This window comes from Manduca sexta, chromosome 20 (assembly GCF_014839805.1).
Source record: "Manduca sexta isolate Smith_Timp_Sample1 chromosome 20, JHU_Msex_v1.0, whole genome shotgun sequence".
NCBI classification, from domain to species: Eukaryota; Metazoa; Arthropoda; class Insecta; order Lepidoptera; family Sphingidae; genus Manduca; species Manduca sexta.
Genome location: NC_051134.1, coordinates 13,035,776 through 13,058,515, shown reverse-complemented (window position 1 = coordinate 13,058,515; position 22,740 = coordinate 13,035,776). Strand labels below are relative to the sequence as shown.

The window sequence follows — 22,740 nt, the reverse complement described above, 5'->3', positions numbered from 1 at the left end:
ATTTTCGTAAAAAGCTAGTTATTAATTATTAAACAGTATCTTATCACTTTAGCGATTGTTCTCCTTTTTTATGAAGCATCGAAGTAATTGTACATAAGTAAAATAAGTGATTTGGAACGCTTTGAAATTCCCCGCCAAAACCCGACTATAAATAAATAATAAGATGTGGGCTCACTTAATACCATCAATAGATATGCATGTCATCCTTGCGCAGGGGCTCAAACTAAATGTTTCCATTTCCTATATTCTTTAAACGAGTCCAAAAATGTAAGTTGTTGTAAAATTTAATTTAACTTAAATTACAGTCAGAACATTATACTGTTAATAAAACTATAAAGTAGCTAATAAAACTAAAGTTAATATTCACATAAATTTATATTCATGATTTATTATCGATGTTTATAACAATCGAGTCGTAATACTCAATAAATTGTGTGCTATGTTGTTGTACATGCCTCAGTCCTACCAGTGTTATCTGTGATCTGTCAAGTTACAATCTATCAGAATCTGTGTCATCTTCTGTGGTGTTCTGTGGATTAGACGCGCGAATATAACCTTCGAGTTGTGTACAAATATTTTGATAATACGGAAAGTTTTATAACTTGTTCAGTGTCATCTTACAACATTTTTGTATTTTATCTTTCCTAATAATTATGAGTCGTTCATTAAAAGCCCTTATCGGCCCTTCAATACTTAATGCCGATCTATCAAAATTATACGAAGAGTCCCAGAAGTTACTAGATAATGGAGCAGACTACTTGCATTTGGATGTTATGGACGGTCATTTCGTGCCTAACTTAACGTTTGGCCATCCAGTTGTGAAATGTCTAAGAAAAAAAATCAAAGATGCTTTTTTCGAGACCCATATGATGGTTTCAAAACCGGAACAGGTCAGTGGAATTGTGCTCTTATCAATAGTTTTTATTGTAAAGTCATACAGGTCGTCATGTGAACTATGAGGTTATTAGAATAATGATAATGTTACAAGTTACGAATGATTAACAAGAATCCCTCAGAAAGTGACATCCAACTTTTTATGCCTCATTTTAAAGAAATAATACTTTTAGACCAGCAGTTCTTTAACTTTTAATGCAATTCATTTCATGCATTCAAATACCTCGCCAAATTATATTATTGAAACTGCAAGTGACAAACATGTGGTCTACGCCGTTCTGCATAACGAAACATAGTAAAAAAAAACAAGTTTACATGGTCTTTTAATTTTATTTTTGTACATTAATAATTAAAATAATTTACCAATATTCAAATTGTAAATATTATCTAACTCTTTTATAATGTATACTATAGTGGATTGCACCCATGGCTGATGCTGGAGTCAATCAATACACATTTCACATTGAACCAGTAACCAATGTTGAAGATGTCTGCAGGAAAATTAAAGAACATGGAATGAAGGTGAATAATTTTATTTTAAAAGTGGTATAATTTATACTGTATAAAGACAGTTTCAATCATCTAAGATAATCAGTGGCCTAGCTACAGATTTTCTCTAGCAAGGCAGTCAAAAGGAGCAAATATAAATCATGAAATTCAAAGAAAAAATGCCTAAACCACATGAGCTCCCCATGTGCATAAGTCTTTCTAGAATGGGCAGACATGGGGCAGTGCCCATACTTGCCTAACCCTGGCTGTGCTCATGATATATACTTTGAACAGTAATATTATTATAAGTTGGAACTTTTTAAGGACTTTGCAGACCTAATAAATCTTAAGTATTCAAATATCAATATATTTTAGGTTAAGATTCATTAACAAAAAAACTCATTAAAAAAAATACCTTTCCATAAGGCCTTATGGTCTCATTATAACTTTCAGAACATATTATTCACATTTTATCACACATAGTAACCAGTACAATTCATTGTGGTTAATTAAATGATAATATTGTATCTGTAATCTTGAAGTAACATACATGTCATTTCTTTTTTCTAAATACTCTATCTTTCTAGGTGGGTGTTGCAATCAAACCTGGGACTCCAGTGTCAGAGGTAGAGAAATGCATATCTTTAGCAGATATGGTTCTTATAATGACTGTGGAGCCTGGTTTTGGAGGGCAGAAGTTTATGGAGGACCAAATGACAAAAGTGCGATATTTGAGGGACCACTATCCCACAATGGACATTGAAGTTGATGGAGGAGTTGGACCTTCAACCATTGAATGCTGCGCTACTGTTAGTATATTATCCAATACTGAATTTCATATTATCTTTAATTCAATTAAAAATACTGACTTAGAACCTCTTTATAAATTACTTTTATTGAAGACATACTTTTTATTTTTACAGGCAGGTGCAAACATGATTGTATCTGGTACTGCAGTTATAGGAGCACCAGACCAGGCAGCCACAATCAAATTACTACGAGATACTGTTGTACAGGCTATCAATAAATAAGTAGCTTGAGAACTAATACTAGTAAACATTCTTAATGTGCTATATGCTGAACCCATTGACTTTTTTGTCAATTTTGGTGTGTAGAACACATGATCTGTCTTCCAAAGTACATTTTTATATTTGTAAAAAAATAAAATATTTTGTCATAATTACATATTTTAATCAAATTTGCTTAAATCTAAATTGACAGTGCCGCCAGATTCCGAATCACTTTTAATAGCTGGGAATGTGGAACTAACTGCGATCCCTGTGTCCTTAAACACCATGGGCTCGTTATTAGCTTTCAATTTATTCCTAAGTCCAGACAAAGCAATCAGCACTGCCTCTTCAGTTCTAATTGTTCTTGAACCCTGACTTGGCAATACATTCACATAGTGATTGAAAAGTAAACTGGCATCATCCTCCTGTATTTGTTCATCTCCTTCCAAAGCTGCTTCAATGCCATGAAGTCCACCAAATACCACAAGGGCATGATTGTAGTCTAACCCATTGTTTGGCAATTCATCAATTGAACTACCTCTATCAGACGTGCCTATTGTCAAATCATAACTGAAAAAAAAATTTATGTATATGAAAAACTATATAACTATTTTATAATAGTTGAGAAATTTTATTAAATTGTAAATACTGCAGCCTTGGTGTAGAGACTTAATATTATTATGAGGCTGCCAAAAGAGTACTTGGTTCAATAACCATTTAACATATAAACTAAACTAAATCCTTCATGGTATAACAATTATTATATTGCATCAGTCCAATAATAAAATGGAATACAAGCTGGTTGTAAAGATGTCATGAGGAGTACCTACTACATACTAAAAATCAGTTACTTAAGACACTTACCCATCTTTATAGGGGCTTTGAGTAAACACTTGACTTAAATTGTTAGCAATTCTTACTGTGTAGCCCCAGTACACTCCAGTTTCTGCCCTCGGTGTGGACAAACTCACAATCTTGCCTTTTAGTTTTTTGCTTCCTTCTGCAGTAGGTAACATCCTTACGGTGACTCTGAGGCCAGGGTTGAGCAATTTGTCAGTAGATATATCTTGCAGTAAGCCCACATTCACCTGAGAACCTTTACCAGGTCTGACCTTTTTGTTCATCGTTATACCCTCCCTGTAATAGTAAACAATTTTGATTGTTTGAAAAATGAATTTCATTTTTTGAACCTAAGAGATGTTCCATACAATATTTTTTTGTCATGATATTAATTTTCCATATTGTAATGTTTTCCTTTTAGGCATATTAAGTTGATTTTATAAAAAATGAAAAATGAATTTTGGGCAATATAATTTTTTGATTGCCTACCTGAATTTAAAATCATTTGACATCCTTAAGTGGTGTGGAGCATCTAAAGGATTTAACAATCCAGCAAATTCAAGGTCTTTGTGCAAAGGGAAGAAATGCTTGCGTAAATATTGAGGACACTCCAAATATTGCAATATTCGAGCTAACTGAACACAACTTTTGCGGGCTACTTTCACACCGTCTGCATCTTCCAATTTTGATTTCTTCGTGTTTAATTTGTCTCCTATATCGTCGTACACGATTACTTCATCCACACAGAATACGCAAGCTGCGCGGGCTATTTGCCCAGCTAAGTAAGTACGCAATTCTGCCGATTGAGCATTCTCTAAAATAGACCCAGGTACGGCTATACTAATAGTGGAAATCTCTGCATTCTTCTTTTCTCTCTCTACTTCTTCTTTAACCTTTTCTTGAACTACTTTCTCTAAAGCGACTCTTTTCTCACGTTTTATTATTTTCTCTTCGTTTCGTTGCCGCTTTAATGCTTTTCTTTCTTGGTTTATTTCTCGCCAACTCTTTCCAGGTGGTTTTGTTTGTGTTGGTAAAGACATCCTTTTAATTCATCACAATTTTACCACATGAAAATATAACCTCAACTCAAACAAATGATTATTGATAAAAACTAAAGTGACAGTTGACGTTTGACTACATTGTTTGACTATACTAACTTTTTATTTTTTAAACTCGAGATGAGATATCAACGGCGACAAATATAAAAAAAATCCTACTAATTCATTGTTAAAATTTAAGAAGTACCTAGAGAATTTTATTTGTAATTTTTGTGCCGAGCGGCGCACGTGGCACGGTAATAATAAGAATTATGATTTCATAGGGAATGGTGGTAAGAATCGAGTGCTGACTGCCAGACAAACTACAATCTGCCAGTTACCAGTCGCGGGCAATTCTCCGAAAAACAAGGTTTTGGCATCATTAATCTGGCTCATTTTTTTTTTAAATATTTGAATGATTTGCTTAGTTCATATTAAAAACATAATTTAAAGAAATATAATAACGGTAAAGGCCCTTAAATTGATCAATTAGACGAAAAAATATAGCTCATTGAAAATTTAAATTATCAGATAAATGAGATCAAGACAGGTGAATGAGAATGGTAGCATATTTAAATTTGTAAAACCATGAAAAAAATTACAATGTCATACTTTTGTCCTCTATAATCAAAAGATTACAATAAGTTATCAATAATTATAAATATTATAATTATTAATAACTTGGTTTAAAGTTTAAAATGAACATCAAATGAAAACTTGCAAATAGTAATCAGTTTCTTTAACAGACACTTTCTCTATGTTCTATAAAATAACTAAATAAATCAATAAGTTTATCATAATCATAAATTAATCATAAACATAATCAATTGAGCTTAATTTTTTTTTATTAACATATAATGAGGCAAGTATTCTTTTGAGCATTATATTAGATGTACTATGTTATATTTCTAAGACTGACTCACGCTAATTTCCTAAACATGTTTAAGAAAATTAGGTCCTCTTAAATGTTATCATCACAATCACATAAGAAGAAGAGAAGAAGAACGATTTCACTTCGGGGCTATTAGATAACTTTTTGGTAGAAATATAAAAAACATATTATCGAAATAATCATTATTAAGGTAGCAACTTTGTTGCAATTTAATTATAATACTCAACCAATTAAAAAATGTTCAAAGCATGATTATCAAAGACGTCTCGCCATAAGCCAATATTCGAAATTTGTCATCAAAATTCAAATGTTTCATCATTATAATTTGGCAAATCCAAGTCCTCTGTCGTAGCATTTTCTTTTCCAATTTTTTTTTTGGCTTGGCATCTTTTTCTAATTTTCTATTTTTTTAGTGTATTATCTGTGAACGTGATATTAGCAGGCTAAACTTCAATGTCAGTCAATATTTAACAACAGATTTTATTTGATTCTGGAGGTACAGACGCATATAACCGTTTTCTTAATGAATATTCGGGCAATCTAGTTATCGTAATAAGCTAAGTTCCTTTGTAGATTCAGCTAATGGTACCACATATACACTAATATTATGAGGGGGGAGGATATAAAAACCTGGACGATTATCATGAGGACATAAAATAGCTTCGTCGAAGCAAGAATTCCCGCAACAGCTCAACTTGCGAACAGTTAATAGACGCTGCGCTAAATTCGGACAAGATGAATCTTGTCTACTTTTAATTAACGAGTGATCCAAGTTTAGGAATGAATATATGTCTCGTCAGATATAATTAAATGTGATGGCAATAAAATATTATCCTTATTCTCTTGGAAGCGTTCAACATCAGACCCACATGTACTTTCAAGAGGAGTATTAGAAGCTAGCAATTGAGCCGTTTTCTTCTGTTCCCTTTTTCCTTGAATAGTAAGCCTTGGAATTTTATCTCTATCTTTTTCTTTGAATTCTCTGTTTTCTTGGTGACATTTTTGAAATACTGAGTTGCCTTTTATCAGCATTATGCCTAAGATATTTAAGTCAGTCTTTCTCTTGCTTTTCTTTCCGTAAATTTTCGATAGTCTTAATCCAATTATATTTTGTTTTTCTGCTAACCGTTTCATGTTATATAAAATGATATTATTTCAATTTTTATAAAGCAAAAAACCTAATCCTGTTTAAAATTCTAATTTAGCTGGCCCCTGTCTAATTCATCTGACGTAAATTCGCCAGAGAAATCCAGAATAATTAGACCCAGCTAAATGTGATTTAAGCACTAAAATGCATCTCCCGTCTAATTTTATCAGAATTCACAAGTAACAAATACATTAAAGAATTTTAAAACTGCTTCGATTCTCGGTGGTATTTTATAGAGAGTATTGTGTTAATATAAATTAAATAAAATACGATCATAAAAATTAGAAAACGTACCTTACAAAAGCCAGAATCGTTGATATTATCGTATATAATTTACTATTTACGTTACATAGGAACATTCTTACTTCACTCTAGCACGGCGGCATCTATCATCAAAGATATGCCGAAACATTTCGGCCGATATGTCTTCACAGTTATTGCAGGTACTTGGCGAAAGCATGTGCCATAGAAATTATGCAAATACGTCTGGACATTTTTAAAACTTCTGTAAATACGATTGGTTTTTACTAATTAATCCACTATAAATGGTAAATCACGGGCGCATAGTTTAAGTATCGATTCAGCTACTTTGAATTAATTAAAGTATTGTATATTTTTATTATAAAATATTAAAATCGTAAGTTGGACGTGTGGACGCGCCATATGAATGAGATTTTGCATGTTTAATTTTTTTTTACTGGAATATTATAATATTATATAAAAAAATATGAATAGGCCTTAGTAGAAAACTAATATAAGTACAATATGAAATATAGATATAATTAAAAATGACCAAAAAACATACACTATCTGACAAAAAACCTGTTTTTTTGTAGTTCAGAGAATTGCCCTCGCCACTGTTGACATCCCTATTTCCAATTTATCATAGTGTCCACCAGTGTTGCCAGAAGGTTACATTTCTTACATTTTTCGTTACTTTTGACCCCCTCGCGTAACATGTAAGTAATTTTTATATTTAAGGCAATTTTCGTAACTTTTGAGAACAACGATATTTGTACTACAAATTTTTTACTGTAAACAGTTTACGAACGCATTTCTATTCAATGCATCCAAATTAAACGCACCTAAAACTGGCGGGTCTAAAAAGTATTCCACTCCATATCACACTTAGAGATGGCTCGCTATAACAAAATGAAACGTATCTTGCATATATTAAAACTTGATTTTGCTTGAGTGTGCGCGCGCACATTTCCTACTTCATGAGTCTTCGCGGTTTCGTAGCTACAGAAATGGTTGCCCAAAAACGCGTAAATTAAAAAAAAAATGTAACTTTTGCAGCAAAAATGTAACATTTCAGGAACGAAACGTAACTTACGACTCAAGGGCCCTGGCAACACTGGTGTCCACAGACCGCATCCAATTCCAATTTTAGGTTATAAAAGTTAATAAAACTTTTGTAACTTTCCGTTCAAGTCAAGACTAAATATTTTACTTTCATTACACATCATACGGCAGTTATTAATTTACAAAGTAAGTTATTTCTTTGTATTCCTTTTTTATACACAGAGATTTTAAACCAACTGATATAGTTGAATATTTTGTTTGTCCTGTGCAATTATTGAATTAATGACTATTTTATATCAAGTAAATACAAGTTATATAAAAAACTATTTATTTTATTTAAATAGTAGTGCCTAATTACCTGGTAGCATAGATAAATTTAATTTATAAGTAAGTAAAGTTTTAAGTTTGTGTTGATTTTGTTCGGTACCTGATTCTTGAAATGTTCGGGATCAAATCGATTGTTTACCCAATATGTAAGTGTAAATAAACATACGGCTCTGTTCCCTAAAAACGGATACTAACTTAGTGACCGTTAAAACACGTTTTTTTAGTTACTTAGGTAAATAATTAAAAACAATAAAACATCTATCTTAATATAAGACAGGTCGATAAAACAAATAAGATGGTTTGTACATATATTTGGTTGAAGTAAAATGTTATCATTTGGATAAATTGTCCACATCCCACAGGTACTGGATGGTACCTAATTCTCTTATATTAATATACAATACTTCACCTGGATTCTGGGCCTGTTGTTATCTACGTTCATGTCTATTTCTGCGAACTTGGCGTACCGCGTTAGGCGCAACTCGTAAGCGCAAGAGTTGCTGCGTTTCGAGGTAAATAGACATTTCTTCTGCGTATTGCTGGGAATTATGAGAATTATCATTCTTTTTCCTATGTCCCAGGATAACAAACGCATTGAATGCCTTCCGTTCGCGTTATTACAATCACCACAGAGGAGTGAATAAATCGGTTATGTTGGCAGTTAGTTTCTCGGCCTTACGACACACTGTCGACACTCGAGCATAGCATTATCCCAGCGAGCATTGAACCGAGTACCTAAAACAGTATACTCCCCTATACCAGCAAACCAATCTAAACCCGCGTTTTATTTAAGTTGGAATGCTGGTGAAGTCCTAAACTGGATGATGTTGCCTGTTTGTAGGCGTGTAAAGGCGAGTGGCTAGTCAATCTTGTTCTTAACTCGCATTCAGTTGCAAATAAAAATATATTCAAACTCTCAAAATAAATGCCTATTAGTACTTAATATACGTAGATTAGCGTTACAATTCTCACTACCACTTGTTCACTAGGAAGTGCTATTGCTATGACTGCCTAGCCTCAGCAATGACCTCTGGAAGGTTATTTGGGGCTACCAGTTTTACAATCCGGCGATAAGTTGCCCGGAAAGTTGGAACACATTAGGTAGATGCTGGGCAATGCCATTCTCCACCAACATACAAACCAAAACCCTGCGGTGGCTTTCTTTGGTGCATTAAGGATGGCTACCGGTTCCAACCTAGCGGTACGCAAACGTCCTTGTGAGGTCCCGTCAAGTGCTACCCAAGTGTGAGACTTAAGCACCTACCTACACTGGCCACTGCCATCCATTCCGGAGGTCACCCAATTTCATAATTAGTACAATGACCATACTAAGCGCCCTTAGTGAAACGCCTTTCAACAGCCGCCTCAACGCACGCGCGTTCTCTCGATTGCACTTACTAATAAGGGCCACCGGTTGATCGTAATAGGGAACTAATCCTCTTTTATGACAGGCAGTGAATATTGTAGTGATACTTATACTGGAATTTTCCAAACGTCGACAATCCACAGAACAGAGCGTAATGCATGCTAGGGTTATAGTTGTAACACTTGTAAAACGACCAACAAAAATGTATACATACTTCGACAACCATTGCGCGCGCCTTTTAAAAGTAAGATTTTGAAATAAAATTACTAGTGAACAAGAAAATCGTCAGTTGATACCATTTTTGACCATTTTTTTAAGGACCATTGTATAACTAACATTATTAATATTTTTATTTCAATGTCTCACTAAGAATACCTTCTTTTTCGCGGCCATAAGCGCGTGCATGTCGGATTCACCTCGTATTTTTCATACCTTTTAATAGCATGCATGGTTGAACATCGGTTTTGTGAATTATATAATAAATAAAATATCCCCTATATTATTCTATTGAATCGCACTCGGTTTCTTCTAATATGACGCGATCATTTACCGGCATCGACCATACATTTCGTGATAAGCAGTTTGCAACGATAACGTAGTTGGCACACGCATGATGCCTAAAAAGAATAATATTATATTCCCTGTATTATTTACTGTTCCTGGACTGGACACGGGCTTCCTCTACTACTGCGAGGGATTACCGTTTAGTCCATCACGCTGGCTTAGTGCAGATTGGCAGAAAACACATATCTCAGAATCCTTATAGAGAACTTCTCAGGTATACAGGTTTCCTCACGATGATTTCCTTTACCATTAAAGCAAAATAATTCACGAAGAATACTCACATAACTTTAGAAAAGTCAGAGGTGTGTACGCTTTGGTGTTGAACTTGCAGACTTTTGTCTCCGCAGTCCGTACCAATCCCACTGGGCTATCGCCGGCTGCATGATGCCTACTACGTCAAAAATTATATATTCACCTCAACCTATTTACGTTTGTTATCCAACATTTAACCGAGCATTTTTAACTACAACGGAGAGCTTTAAAAGCCGTGACTCGAGGCAATATGGAAACCTCAGCATGAGTTATTTAAATGAAAATTGTCGACATCACTTGAACAGTGAACACTAACAACGCATTTTGAGTAAATTACCCTAAGAGGACACTACATCGCATCGAGCGGGCACATGACGAATAATTAAACCCTACATTAATATTTGAATATCAATTTTGTACTTAATATTTTCTGCTATCAGTAATTTCCACGCATAAGAAGACTTGAATAAAATTGTTATCAAACTACGTCATGTTGTTGATACAAACATGCTTACTGAAGTTATATAAAGTAAATATTATAACCTAAGAAACGGAAAGTTATTTGTTATGTTACGAGTGTCTGTTGAGTAATAACTCAAATTATTTTCATCACAATGATCTTGTGTGAGGTCATAAGGGTTGTCAGTTGACACGTTACATATAAAGTGATAATGACTAGACTGTAATCATTCATTTTGGAATATATATAATATTTAATACAAAAATCGAAAATATTCGCATTAATGAATATTCTAAATATTATTTATATTATATACGATATTTATAACTATTTATTTATATTGCCTTATAGAACAAAGACGAATTAGATAATGTAATAATATGATTTACATAAATACAGCTTAAGGCAGAGCCGGGTAGACCGTGGCGACTGTAGAATTGGATGTTGTTCTACTACTATTTAAAATCACCAAAATTAATCAAGTCTCCAATTATGAGGACACGGCAGTCATTTTTTTTTAGTATGGGGTACAACACCGCCCACTGAAGAACGACTAGTTACGCCCTAGACTATTTAATATAGGTACAATTAATTAACGTTATTTCTGGCTTCGCCAAGGCGAAAGTCTACCCGGAATAAAAGGCATACAAGAAATAGAACACTATCTAGTCTTTCTCTTTTTGCACCTGTGCCTCTCTGTAGGGTACCACTGAAATTGCGTTAGTTAGCTGCTTCATGAAAACGGCAAAACCATAAACATTGTTTTCTAAAACGCTTTGTTTCAAATCACAATCATTAGCCATGCTTTAAAACAAATACCATGTTTATAGTAAATTACATCTTAAATAGTGACAACCCTACGCTGGTGGTAAACAAGATTGTATTGTTATCAGGAACCCCTGTGTAAGGTCAACAGGTTATAAAGCTCAGTGACAACAATTGCCACAAATAATCATCAGTTGGCTATAACACTATTACAAAACAGACATGTCTTCAGCTGGAAAATTGGGTATGTGGATTATTTTTATTTAAATTTCTTTATGGTTTATAATTTTAAATATCGGGGCTATCTCGATCATTTGAAATGTTTTGCAGTAGATACTTACTGAGTACTAAATGTACTTTTAAATATACATCATTGGGCCCACATAGTGATAACAAGGGCAGTCTTGACCTCTGGCTTTGGATAACACTAATCAAATTGAGAACGTGAGAACGAGAATGGTCTTTCGATATGTTAAAAATATTTTATTGATTTCAAGAAGTATTTTGAACTAAAGTCTATGTTCATTAACACGCGAATAAATTAGATAATGTTATAACGAGAGCTAAAAATATATATTAGGTATTTAAATTCACCGTAATCTCATATATATTTTTTTTATTACTTTGAAATACTAGAGTGAAATACCAGATAAATTATTATCTACCTTACATGAAAACCCTCGGACGGTCACCTAATTAAACCTACGATCTACTAGTTGAAGACTCTTATACTTTACCACTAAAATATAGAACGCATATTCTAATACAGATACATTTATGTTTCAGCGCTTTTGAGCGTGTCAGATAAGACAGGCTTAGTAGCTTTGGCGAAGAGTTTGTCGGACCTTGGCTTCCAACTGGTCGGCAGTGGTGGAACTGCTACTACAATTAGAAATGCTGGTCTCTCCGTGTTGGACGTGTCGGACATCACCAAGGCGCCCGAGATGCTCGGAGGCAGGGTGAAGACCTTGCATCCGGCGGTGCATGCTGGAATTTTAGCTAGGTTAATACTATATTTGATAACAATTAAAGTATCTTACTATCCTTTCTGATAGCCGTGTAACGGCCTGAGGTCATTTTTTCGACAGCGCTTTAGTGTACTGGTTGATCACTCACCGTGCATCTTTCAGATACCTGCAATAGTGTCGAATAATGTTCCTGCTTTAAATTATAATATAGTATACAGTCGCTTTCTCTTGCAGTTTTCATATAGTATATATTTATTTTTACTCCAATGCATTTCATGTAAGCAGGTTAGATAAATATTGCTTATTATATTTCTGTTTTATAACATATGGATGTTATATCTGAGACAAAATTTATTATTTTTATATTTAACACTAAAAGATAACTATTTAAATTACCTCCGATAAGAAACGAAAAATCATAATCCTAATTATATAAAACTTCACAAATAGACTTTCAGATTCCGACCAGGCGGACATGAAACGTCAACACTTCGATATGATAAGCGTTGTTGTATGCAACCTATATCCGTTTGTTGAGACTGTGTCCAAGCCCAGCGTGACAATCGCCGATGCCGTCGAGAACATAGATATAGGCGGGGTCACCCTGCTACGTGCCGCGGCTAAGAACCACGACAGAGTGACCGTCGTATGCGACCCTAGTGACTACGATGTTATAGTACAGGAGATGCAGAAGAATAAGGACCACGCTACTGCTCCGGAGACCAGGTACAAATATTTGTTATTTCTATATAACTTTGAGTACAAATTATATATTTTGTTTGAAGCTCCGTTCGTATGACAATATGGATTTCTATTTAAAAAATCATTTAGGAGTTCCAACTTGTGTTTTTTTATGATCTCGCTGTACCAAATTGACTAGAGCGTAGGTCTCTACTTGGTCATAAAAAACAAATACACATCACGCATTTATCCCCGAAGGAGTATGCACAGGCGCAACCAGGGTACCCACTTTTCGCCAAGTGTGTTCCGTCCTATGATGTGATAGGGGGCGAGCCTATTGCCATATCGGACACAAATTCCAGACTCCGAGCTGATACTGAGCAGAAAAACCCAAATATCACTTTGCCCGACCCGGGATTCAAATCCAGGACCCCAGAGCGCTGTCGTACCGCACAAGCAGTACAACTACGCCATACGAGGCAGTCGTAGGAAAGCTACATTTGTATTCGAATAGGTACTTAATTATTTAATACTTGTTACAGACAGCGCTTGGCTTTGAAAGCATTCACGCACACTTCGGAGTACGATCTCGCCATATCGGACTACTTCCGTAAACAGTATTCAGCTGGACAATCTCAATTAACTTTGAGATATGGTAAGTGAATAATGAACTTTGGATTAATATTATATTGATATATGGAAAGAGAGAAATAAGTCTGTGTTTTCGAGCAACAATTTTTCCCATCTTATAGTAACATATCGTCGGCTAAGAGTGCTGAGCTGCTAACTCCATTTTTACCGAAAATGAGGTTTTGATACCATCAGATAGAGCGAGCAAAACTCTACAGAATCGTAAAACATACCAAGTGCCTCTAACATACGACAATGTCACTTTTTGAGCCTCAATAATATCTGACAACTCCTTGGATGTGAAATTAACCCGCGTAAAACTTGCTAACTCCCTCATTTGGCGCCATTTTGTGGGCAAATATGCAGCTCAAATTCTTTTGTACATGTTTTAACTCAAAAAACATAGGTAATACTTATATTATTTATATCATGAATTATATATAGTTGGTATCCACGGTTAAGAGAGAAAAATTGCGTGGCTAAGTAATACAGTAAATGGTAGCCGAGTCATACTGCGATGTAAATATATAAATATTAAATTTACAAATAAATCAGCGAATTTTGGGTATTTTATATCGCTATATCCAGCGATAAACATTGCACATTGATTGATTGTTGGTGAAATATTTGGGAAAGTATTTCTGTAGCCAGTGATAGTTCTGTTTATATTAATCAAAATAAAAGACCCCAACTTTCAAAAGTACGATGGCATCCATAAAAAACGAGGGAATCCTTTACGAAGTCAGACACTCGAAATTTTCTATAATGTTTATACATATTTTGTATCCTAACCGACAGATTAAAAAAAATAAGGATTAAAATGTAAATAATTATCGTAAAAAGCAACAAGAACGAGTGGCAAATGCCACTGGAAATTTAAGGAGAACTTTGAAAAATATATTAAACGAATTCGGTACTGAAACACAGAGGTTAACAGAATTTTCAGTGGAAAAGTTACTTGCTGAACACGGGCACACTATGTTGTGACTGCCACCTTATCAACCGGATTTTAATCCAAATTATAATATGTGGTCTCGACTGAAAGGCTATGTAGCCGCTAGAAACGAGGATATGAATTAGATTACAGTAAAACAATATTCATTGAAAAGTAAATATTACCGGGGCTGAAGAATGGAAATAGGTTTGCGATCATGCAATCAAATACGAGAATAAATATCTAAGAATTTAACACGACGTAGACGATTACACTGATAAACTAGTAAATAATATGGCCGAAAGTGACAGTGATATTGAACTCTTTGAGAGCAAAGATATTTAATTCGCAAGACAGGGGGATGGCATATCCCCAAAACTGTTCAAAAGCGTACTGTAGGATTTGTTCATAACTCTGGACTGAACAGGTATGGCCATTAACATAAATGGTGATTACATCTCGCACTTGCAATTCGCAGACGACATAGTGATAATGGCAGAAACACTGGAAGAGCTACAACAGATGCTATGTTCAGCCTAGCATCAGCCTCACAGCGAATAAGTCTAACAATGAATCTTGATAAGACAAAAGTTATGATCAAGGACTGTTATATCGTTGTCAATGGCCACCTTCTCAAAGTTGTTTCCGAATAATCTTACCATGGGCAGATTCTGCAATTAGGAACAAACAGTTATGAGAAGGAGGTTAAAAGGAGATTCCAGCTGGGCTGGGCCGCATTTGGTAAACTACGTCGGGTTTTTCTCGTGGTTTCTACCGCAATGTCTGAATATTAAGGTTTTCACCCAATGCGTCATAACCTACGGTGCCGAAACGTGAATGCTCAAAGTGGCTGGTCCACCAGTCCAGGGTCGCTCAGCGAGCTATGGAACGTGCTATGCTTGGAGTTTCTCTGAAGAATGAACTTCATAACGAAGTCATCCGTCAGTGAAACAATGTCACCGAAATAGCAGACAGGATTAGCAAACTAAAGTAGCAGTGGGCAGGGCATATCTGTCGAAGAACCGATAACTGATGAGGTAAACGTGTTCTTGAGTGGAGACCACGACTCGGCAAACGTATTTGTAGGACGCCTTCAAGCAAGGTGGAGTGACGATCTACAAAAGGTCGCTGACAAGAACTGGATACGTCAGCCCGAAGACAGAGTAAAATGGCGCATATTTGGGGAGGCCTATGTATATCAGTGTACAAAGATATAGGCTGATGATGATGAGAATTTTGAGAATTTAGATGATTAAAAGTTTTCTTTTAAATGTTATTTTAGCAATTATATGTATAATGAATAGTGTTTAATATGTACGCTACATGACGAGTTACTTACCAAATTATGTAATCGTGTTAAAAACATTTACTTTTTTTTTTATTTTCCCTAATCAAAAAACAACACCTAAATATTTTAACAGCACGTAGTAAACACGGGATTCTTAGTGTTTTGTGTATCCAAATGTCGATGCGCAGGATTTATCGTCGAATACTTATAACGACTTGCAGGTGATAAAGCAGACGTTCCCATCCAATTTTTGACTTTTATGAAAGTTTTATTTCACTGTTAAACATAATTATTGAATAGGTACTAATAGTAATATGCATGTGTTTAATATATATTTTATTATAAACGCATTCTGCTTAAAATTTAAGATTATTTATTTAATGTGATAAAATGCTAACTCCAATTTAATAGCAATATAAATCTAATTTTCTAAAACGAAAAATGGCTAACTCCATTTTTCTGTAATAATTCTAAATCATTTGATAGTTAATAGTTGTTTTGTGCAAATATATAAAACTTAAAGAATTATCTACCAACGGGATCTTCATTCTTTAGATGTTGTAAGAAATAAAATAATAATTCAGTTTTTTTTATCCTGTTACTAATTGTCTATTATGGAGTTAGCAGCTCAGCACTCTTAGCCGACGATATGGACCTTATAGACTAGGTCAGATGTGTGTTGGCCGCTATGAAGTTAATTACGGGTGTCATAGTTATTTACATAGTCAAGACCCTATTATCATCTAGATGACGACATTTACGGGGTTGGATTTGTGTCTATCACCATAGTAATATCTTGATCAATCGGAATATAAACTTCCGTCTGCATCTGTGTAGTATTACAAAAAATACAGATGTTATTTCTATTTAATAGGATAATGTGAGTTTATCGCTGTATAGATCGAAGCCATCTAGACGAGTAACTCATATTTCTGCCGCACTATTAAGCTGTGGAACAGTTTGCCAGCATACGTGTTCCCTCCTTCCTACGAACTTGGGGTCCTTCAAGAGAGTGTGTACAAGCAAATAAGCAGGCCGGCATAAATGTGCCGACCATCCGGAGATGTTTATCTCTTGGCGGCTGACGTGTTTTGGACTTCTCTTCACTTACTATCAGATGCAGTGAGGTCACTTTGCCGTAGCCCTGATAAAAAAGCCGCCAATGCAATACTTTCTTTTTTTTGCCACATATAGATTTGCGTTTGATCACTATTTCATCTAATGGTAAGTGATGGTGTGTTTTACGGTGGAGCAAGCTTTTCTAGAAGATAACTATTTACTCGTGACTTGTAGATTACTCTACTAGTTACTGACTATGTATAATATATATAACCATTAAATAGATAATATATAACAAATTACTTATCCAGGAATGAACCCACACCAAAAGCCGGCTCAGGTGTTCACAACCCGCGACCGCCTGCCGATAACGACGTTGAACGGAGCGCCTGGCTTCATCAACCTGTGCGACGCCTTGAACGCGTGGCAGCTGGTCAAGGAGTTGAAGGAGGCGCTGGACCTCCCCGCAGCTGCTAGCTTCAAGCACGTGTCGCCAGCGGGTGCTGCTGTGGGCCTCCCCCTTACGGAGGAAGAGGTAGTTTTAAAGGGCTTTTTTCTCATCTCGTATTGCGGTTTATTATCGTAAATTATCACTGTTCAGTGTCGACCAAGTAAACTGTTTACCACTATAGTATAAAAAGACGATTGGTCAGCTTTGGTTCCTGCAGTTTTTTTACGGTCGCGGCATAGTGACCTTACTGCCCCTAATAGTAAGTGCAGTAATATCCATATACAGTCTTTTTACATAATTATGGTGGCCCTACGTGTGCGTGATTTTTTATAATACTATAATAATATCAGCCCTGTATTATATACTTGCCCACTGCTGAGCACGGGCCTCCTCTACTACTGAGAGAGATTAGGCCTTAGTCCACCACGCTGGCCTAGTGCGGATTGGTAGACTTCACACACCTTCGAAATTCCTATAGAGAACTTCTCAGATGTGCAGGTTTGCTCACGATGTTTTCCTTCACCATAATATAATAATATATAATACTATAATTAATTGCAAATGGCGTATTTTGGTGAACAGGCGTCAGTGTGCACGGTGTCAGACCTGTTGCCGCAGCTGAGCCCGCTGGCGGCGGCGTACGCGCGCGCGCGCGGCGCGGACCGCATGAGCTCGTTCGGCGACTTCGTGGCGCTGTCGGACGAGTGCGACGCCGTCACCGCGCGCATCATCGCGCGCGAGGTGTCGGACGGAGTCATCGCGCCGGGGTACACCGCAGAGGCAATGCAATTACTCAAAAAGAAAAAGGGAGGCAATTATTGCGTTTTGCAGGTAGGTTTATTTCTTGGATATTACTTTATTACATGGATAATTTATTTTTCAATAATTACACTGTGTACTAAACAAGCCTTACTGGAATCAGACCATATTTTTGAAAGTTTCATTTCAATTCCCCAGCAAAATTGATCATGAAATCTGAAAAAAAAAAACTTATACTTGCTTCTAGATGGACCCTAACTACGAACCAGATCTTATGGAACAGAAAACAATATTCGGCCTTACACTGGAACAAAGGAGGAACGACGCCAAGATTAACGCGGATTTGTTCAAAAATATTGTCACCAAAAATAAGAACTTGCCTGCGAACGCTGTGAGGGACCTTATTGTTGCGACGATAGCTCTCAAATACACTCAGAGTAACTCTGTATGTTATGCTAGGGATGGACAGGTGAGCATAATTACTGTCACAGTATTTTTATAACATACCTTCATGCCTTTGTTATAAAGGAAGCAAATGTAGTATAAAGGTTGCAAGATGTATTAAAAAACAGGAATTGAAATAAATTACTATAAGCACAAGGATAATTATGTGGGAATGTCTAATTATAATTTTCTTCGCGCGCTTTGTTAATATTGGCAGTTATGTAATAATTGTTATAGTAGTCGTTATTTTTTTGCGGGCATGATAAAGTAACACTACTGGGCCTGATGGTAAGTGGACTGGCGTCAGACAGTGTTGACTGAAGAGAGATGTTTATCTCTCCCCAGATGGGCTACTATGAAGAGTTTAATACCTTATGTACGATGATCGCTATCCGTGCAGATATAAATATCCTGCCACCAGTATCCTACTCCTATTTAGTATTTACGTATTAGAGGTTATATACATCGGTAAAATTGTATATGATCGGTAGGTGATCGGCATCGGCGCGGGTCAGCAGTCGCGCATCCACTGCACGCGGCTGGCGGGCGGCAAGGCGGCGCTGTGGTGGCTGCGGCGACACCCGCGCGCTCTCGCCGCGCCCTTCCGCGCCTCCGTCACGCGCGCCATACGGGCCAACGCCATCGATAACTACGTCAACGGCACCATCGGTCAGTGCACACCACCACACAACCACACCACCACACCACAACAACCACAACAACCACACCACAACAACCACAACAACCACACCACAACACCGCCACACTGCCACATAACCACACAACCACGTTACCACACCAACACACAGCCACATAACCACACCACCACACCAACACACAACCACATCACCACACCAACACAACCACATAACCACACTACCACACCAACACACAACAACATAACCACACCACCACACCAACACAAGACACACTAGGACAACAATAATGTATAAATAATGGATATAGTAATAATATTGAAATTAATAAACCTGCGATAGGCGTATATTATATTAACCACCAATGATTACACTATATGTATAAATGTTGATTTTATTAATATCATATGCTATCAGTTTACCATAAATAAATTTTAAGTTCGGTAATGTAGGTATAATTCATTTGACATTGTGATGTTTCTTGGGCATTCATTGTTATGATTTGTTGATAGCTTGACATTAAGGTTACACTTGTAATTAAATGTCGGAATATTTTTTAATCAAATATCTTAGGATATGATAAAATTATATAAATTATTGTGTTTACATTATTGAAATATCGAATCGTAATGTGCATTGTGAAATAGCAATGTCTCAAAAATCGATAAATCGGTAAAGTCACAACATGCTAAGGATTTTTAAAAACTAGAGGATACAGCGCTAATTTAAAACAAATAATTGAGTTGGATTTGTTTTCCTGTTGTGACCACGACCTTCCTTTATTTCTATACTAACAATTGCACAAGTTCCGGCTACGTGCGACTCCGTGTGTGACGTCAGCTTTCCTTGAAATTTAATTCCACCAAAGTATATTGATACCACATTAAATGAATTTTAACAATCAAATTACCATTTTTGTATAATCTCTATCACTCTATAGGAAATTATAAACTTTGTGTGGTTGAAAACTCTGGTTGTTAACTCATATTTTTAAAACGATTCTTTGTTTACTAAAATTCGTTTTTCCTGACCCCTTTTCTGATCTTCATGTAGCACATTCTCAGGCATAACTACTCACTAAAAAGCAGGACTCACAAAATGTTGCTCCTAGCAATCTAACAGGCACTAAGACAAATTTCTGGAATACACAGGTACCGACTTGCCACTAGAGCAGTGGCACTCTTTGTTCGAGGGCGAAGCGCCGCCGATGTTGTCAGACAAGGAACGTGAGGAATGGATAAGCAAGCTGGACCAAGTGGCGCTAGCGTCAGACGCTTTCTTCCCATTCAGGGATAACATCGACCGCGCCGTACAGGTGATCTTTTTTAATAACTCTGTTTTTGTACATTTAAAAACATACATACATACATACATAACATCATGCATTTATCCCCGAAGGGGTATGCAGAGGCGCAACTAGGGCACCCACTTTTCGCCAAGTATGTTCCGTCCCATGATGTGATAGGGGGCGAGCCTATCGCCATATCGGGCACAAATTCCAGACTCCGGGCTGATACTGAGCAGAAAAACCCAAATATCACATTGCCCGACGCGGGATTCGAACCCAGGACCTCAGAGCGCTATTGTACCGGGCATGCAATACAACTACGCCACCGAGGCAGTCACATTTAAAAACAAACTCTTACAAAACGAAATTTCCCATGATTTTATTTAATTCATTTTATAGCATAAGCACGAATGGCATTAATAATGCAATCCAAGAAAAAAAACTTTTAGTACTAACGCTTTCTCTGTAGCTGTTTAGACTAGATAGAAACCACAAAAAGGTCTGATTTGTTGATGTGTTGACTTTTTCACAATACTGGACCAATATAGTGAAAACTAAGATGAAGTTATTATTATATTGAATAGTCATCAAACATAATAAATTGAAGTAATAAACAGAATTATATCGGCCTGTTGGGACCGGATATATAGAGGCTGATCCCGGAACGCAACACACTCACGTGTTGCACTATGGCGGGTGTACGGTTATCGCTATAACCTTGCTCGACTTGGATATTATATCATGGAAATCTATTTAACTACGATTTTCTTTCGTTCCAGTGTGGTGTCCAGTACATCGGTAGTCCTGCAGGATCTAACAACGACCAAGAAGTCATTGATGCGTGCAACGAACACAAAATCGTGCTAGCTCATACCAACTTGAGATTGTTCCATCATTAAAATATCCTCTCTAATATGTTCCTGATAGCTGATATAAGCCAAGATTTCTATAAAAGAAGAATTTTTGTCTCCTAAATATTAAAAAAAAAATATTAAGGTTTGAAAATAATAATAATCTATGAAGTGCAATTATGATTTAGAAGTAAATATTATGTATTAGCCACGAATAAGTGAATTCTAAGTATATTTCCATTCCAATTATATTTTATGGTCTTGATATAAAGTTGAAAATATTCCTAATTTAAAAGGCGTAGTCTTGTATACATATGTATCAGTTATATTTTTACAATATGAAATATGTAAGATACCTGCCATAGTACTAGATATATTTGAACATAATAATTGATTTCGTAAAAAGGGTAAACAAGAAAGCTCGTTTATCATTCGGTAGGTAAGCACTAACTGAAAAAATGTTAACGCACTGTTTATATAATATGACAATAGAAAAAAATATAAAGTACTATGGTATTGCCAGAGGGAATCAGAAAAACATTTCTTAAAATGTTTTTCAGGTCCAATTATTTTCCACAGGTTTTCCAAATTTATTTTAGTGCAATAATACAGTGTATGATGTGAATGGGATCTCTCGCCAGTGCAAAATTCGACGACCTTTTTTAGGTCACAATAAGATTATATTATTTGCAAAAGCTATCTGTAAAATAGCCTTAACAACAACTAAGACAAGGCAAGTCGGTCCCTTTCCTTTTGGGCCAGCAGACCGTGGATCTTTCTTGTCATACCATCATGTAGTTACGCCCCTATGTCAAAGGTATTCGAATTTATAATTAAGTGAATTCTGTTTTTGTGATATAATAAGAAAACTAACGCGAAATTGAAGAAAAAAATATCATGAATCTCGTCAACCAGCAGCATACATTTTTCAGTTCTAACCGCATTGTCTTCCATACTAGTTTATATTATATTCTAAGCAAAAATATTTTTTCTGTTTCAATAAATAAATATTTTAAGATGTATACTTATATCTTTATTTTGTCATAATTTTTGTAACCAAGTAAATTCCACCTTTCTTTCCTCTTGTCTTTATCACACTACAGTAAGGGTTTAGAGCAACACACTGATTATCTATGGATTCTGCGACAAGAAACTTGTAATATGACATTTTATGGAAAAACTATTCCTCACAATTGAGTTATCTATTTAGTCTTATCTGATTTTTTTTTATTCATGAATCATTACAATGTTAAGCGCATAAAGCGGCTTCTCACCTCGAGCGGAGCGAACCCACCAAGGATTTCTTTTACCTCGTAAGAGAAACCTGCGTACATATTGTGTGAGCGGATATAATTCAGCAAGCAAAAGGAGTAAAAATGTGCT

General features: G+C 35.8%; 3 protein-coding genes across 3 annotated transcripts; 2 read left to right on the top strand and 1 right to left on the bottom strand.

Annotated features, from left to right (window-relative positions):
• Positions 1 to 462: 462 nt before the first annotated feature.
• Positions 463 to 2,563, top strand: LOC115449567 (ribulose-phosphate 3-epimerase). The gene is made up of 4 exons (XM_030177422.2): positions 463 to 890; positions 1,309 to 1,416; positions 1,971 to 2,192; positions 2,307 to 2,563. The coding sequence occupies exons 1-4, from the start codon at positions 654 to 656 to the stop codon at positions 2,412 to 2,414; spliced, it is 675 nt and encodes a 224-aa protein (XP_030033282.1). The 5' UTR covers positions 463 to 653; the 3' UTR covers positions 2,415 to 2,563.
• On the bottom strand, positions 2,558 to 4,374 carry LOC115449566 (putative methyltransferase C9orf114). Its single transcript, XM_030177420.2, has 3 exons — positions 3,723 to 4,374; positions 3,258 to 3,530; positions 2,558 to 2,963 (listed from the first exon to the last, which is right to left on the bottom strand). Exons 1-3 carry the CDS (start codon positions 4,271 to 4,273, stop codon positions 2,573 to 2,575), a joined length of 1,215 nt encoding a protein of 404 aa, XP_030033280.1. The 5' UTR covers positions 4,274 to 4,374; the 3' UTR covers positions 2,558 to 2,572.
• A 3,264-nt stretch (positions 4,375 to 7,638) lies between these two features.
• On the top strand, positions 7,639 to 22,381 carry LOC115449565 (bifunctional purine biosynthesis protein ATIC). Its single transcript, XM_030177419.2, has 11 exons — positions 7,639 to 7,800; positions 11,477 to 11,592; positions 12,135 to 12,351; positions 12,767 to 13,042; positions 13,540 to 13,652; positions 17,220 to 17,443; positions 17,942 to 18,190; positions 18,366 to 18,587; positions 19,054 to 19,231; positions 20,370 to 20,533; positions 21,286 to 22,381. Exons 2-11 carry the CDS (start codon positions 11,571 to 11,573, stop codon positions 21,403 to 21,405), a joined length of 1,785 nt encoding a protein of 594 aa, XP_030033279.1. The 5' UTR covers positions 7,639 to 7,800; positions 11,477 to 11,570; the 3' UTR covers positions 21,406 to 22,381.
• The last annotated feature ends 359 nt before the right edge of the window (positions 22,382 to 22,740 follow it).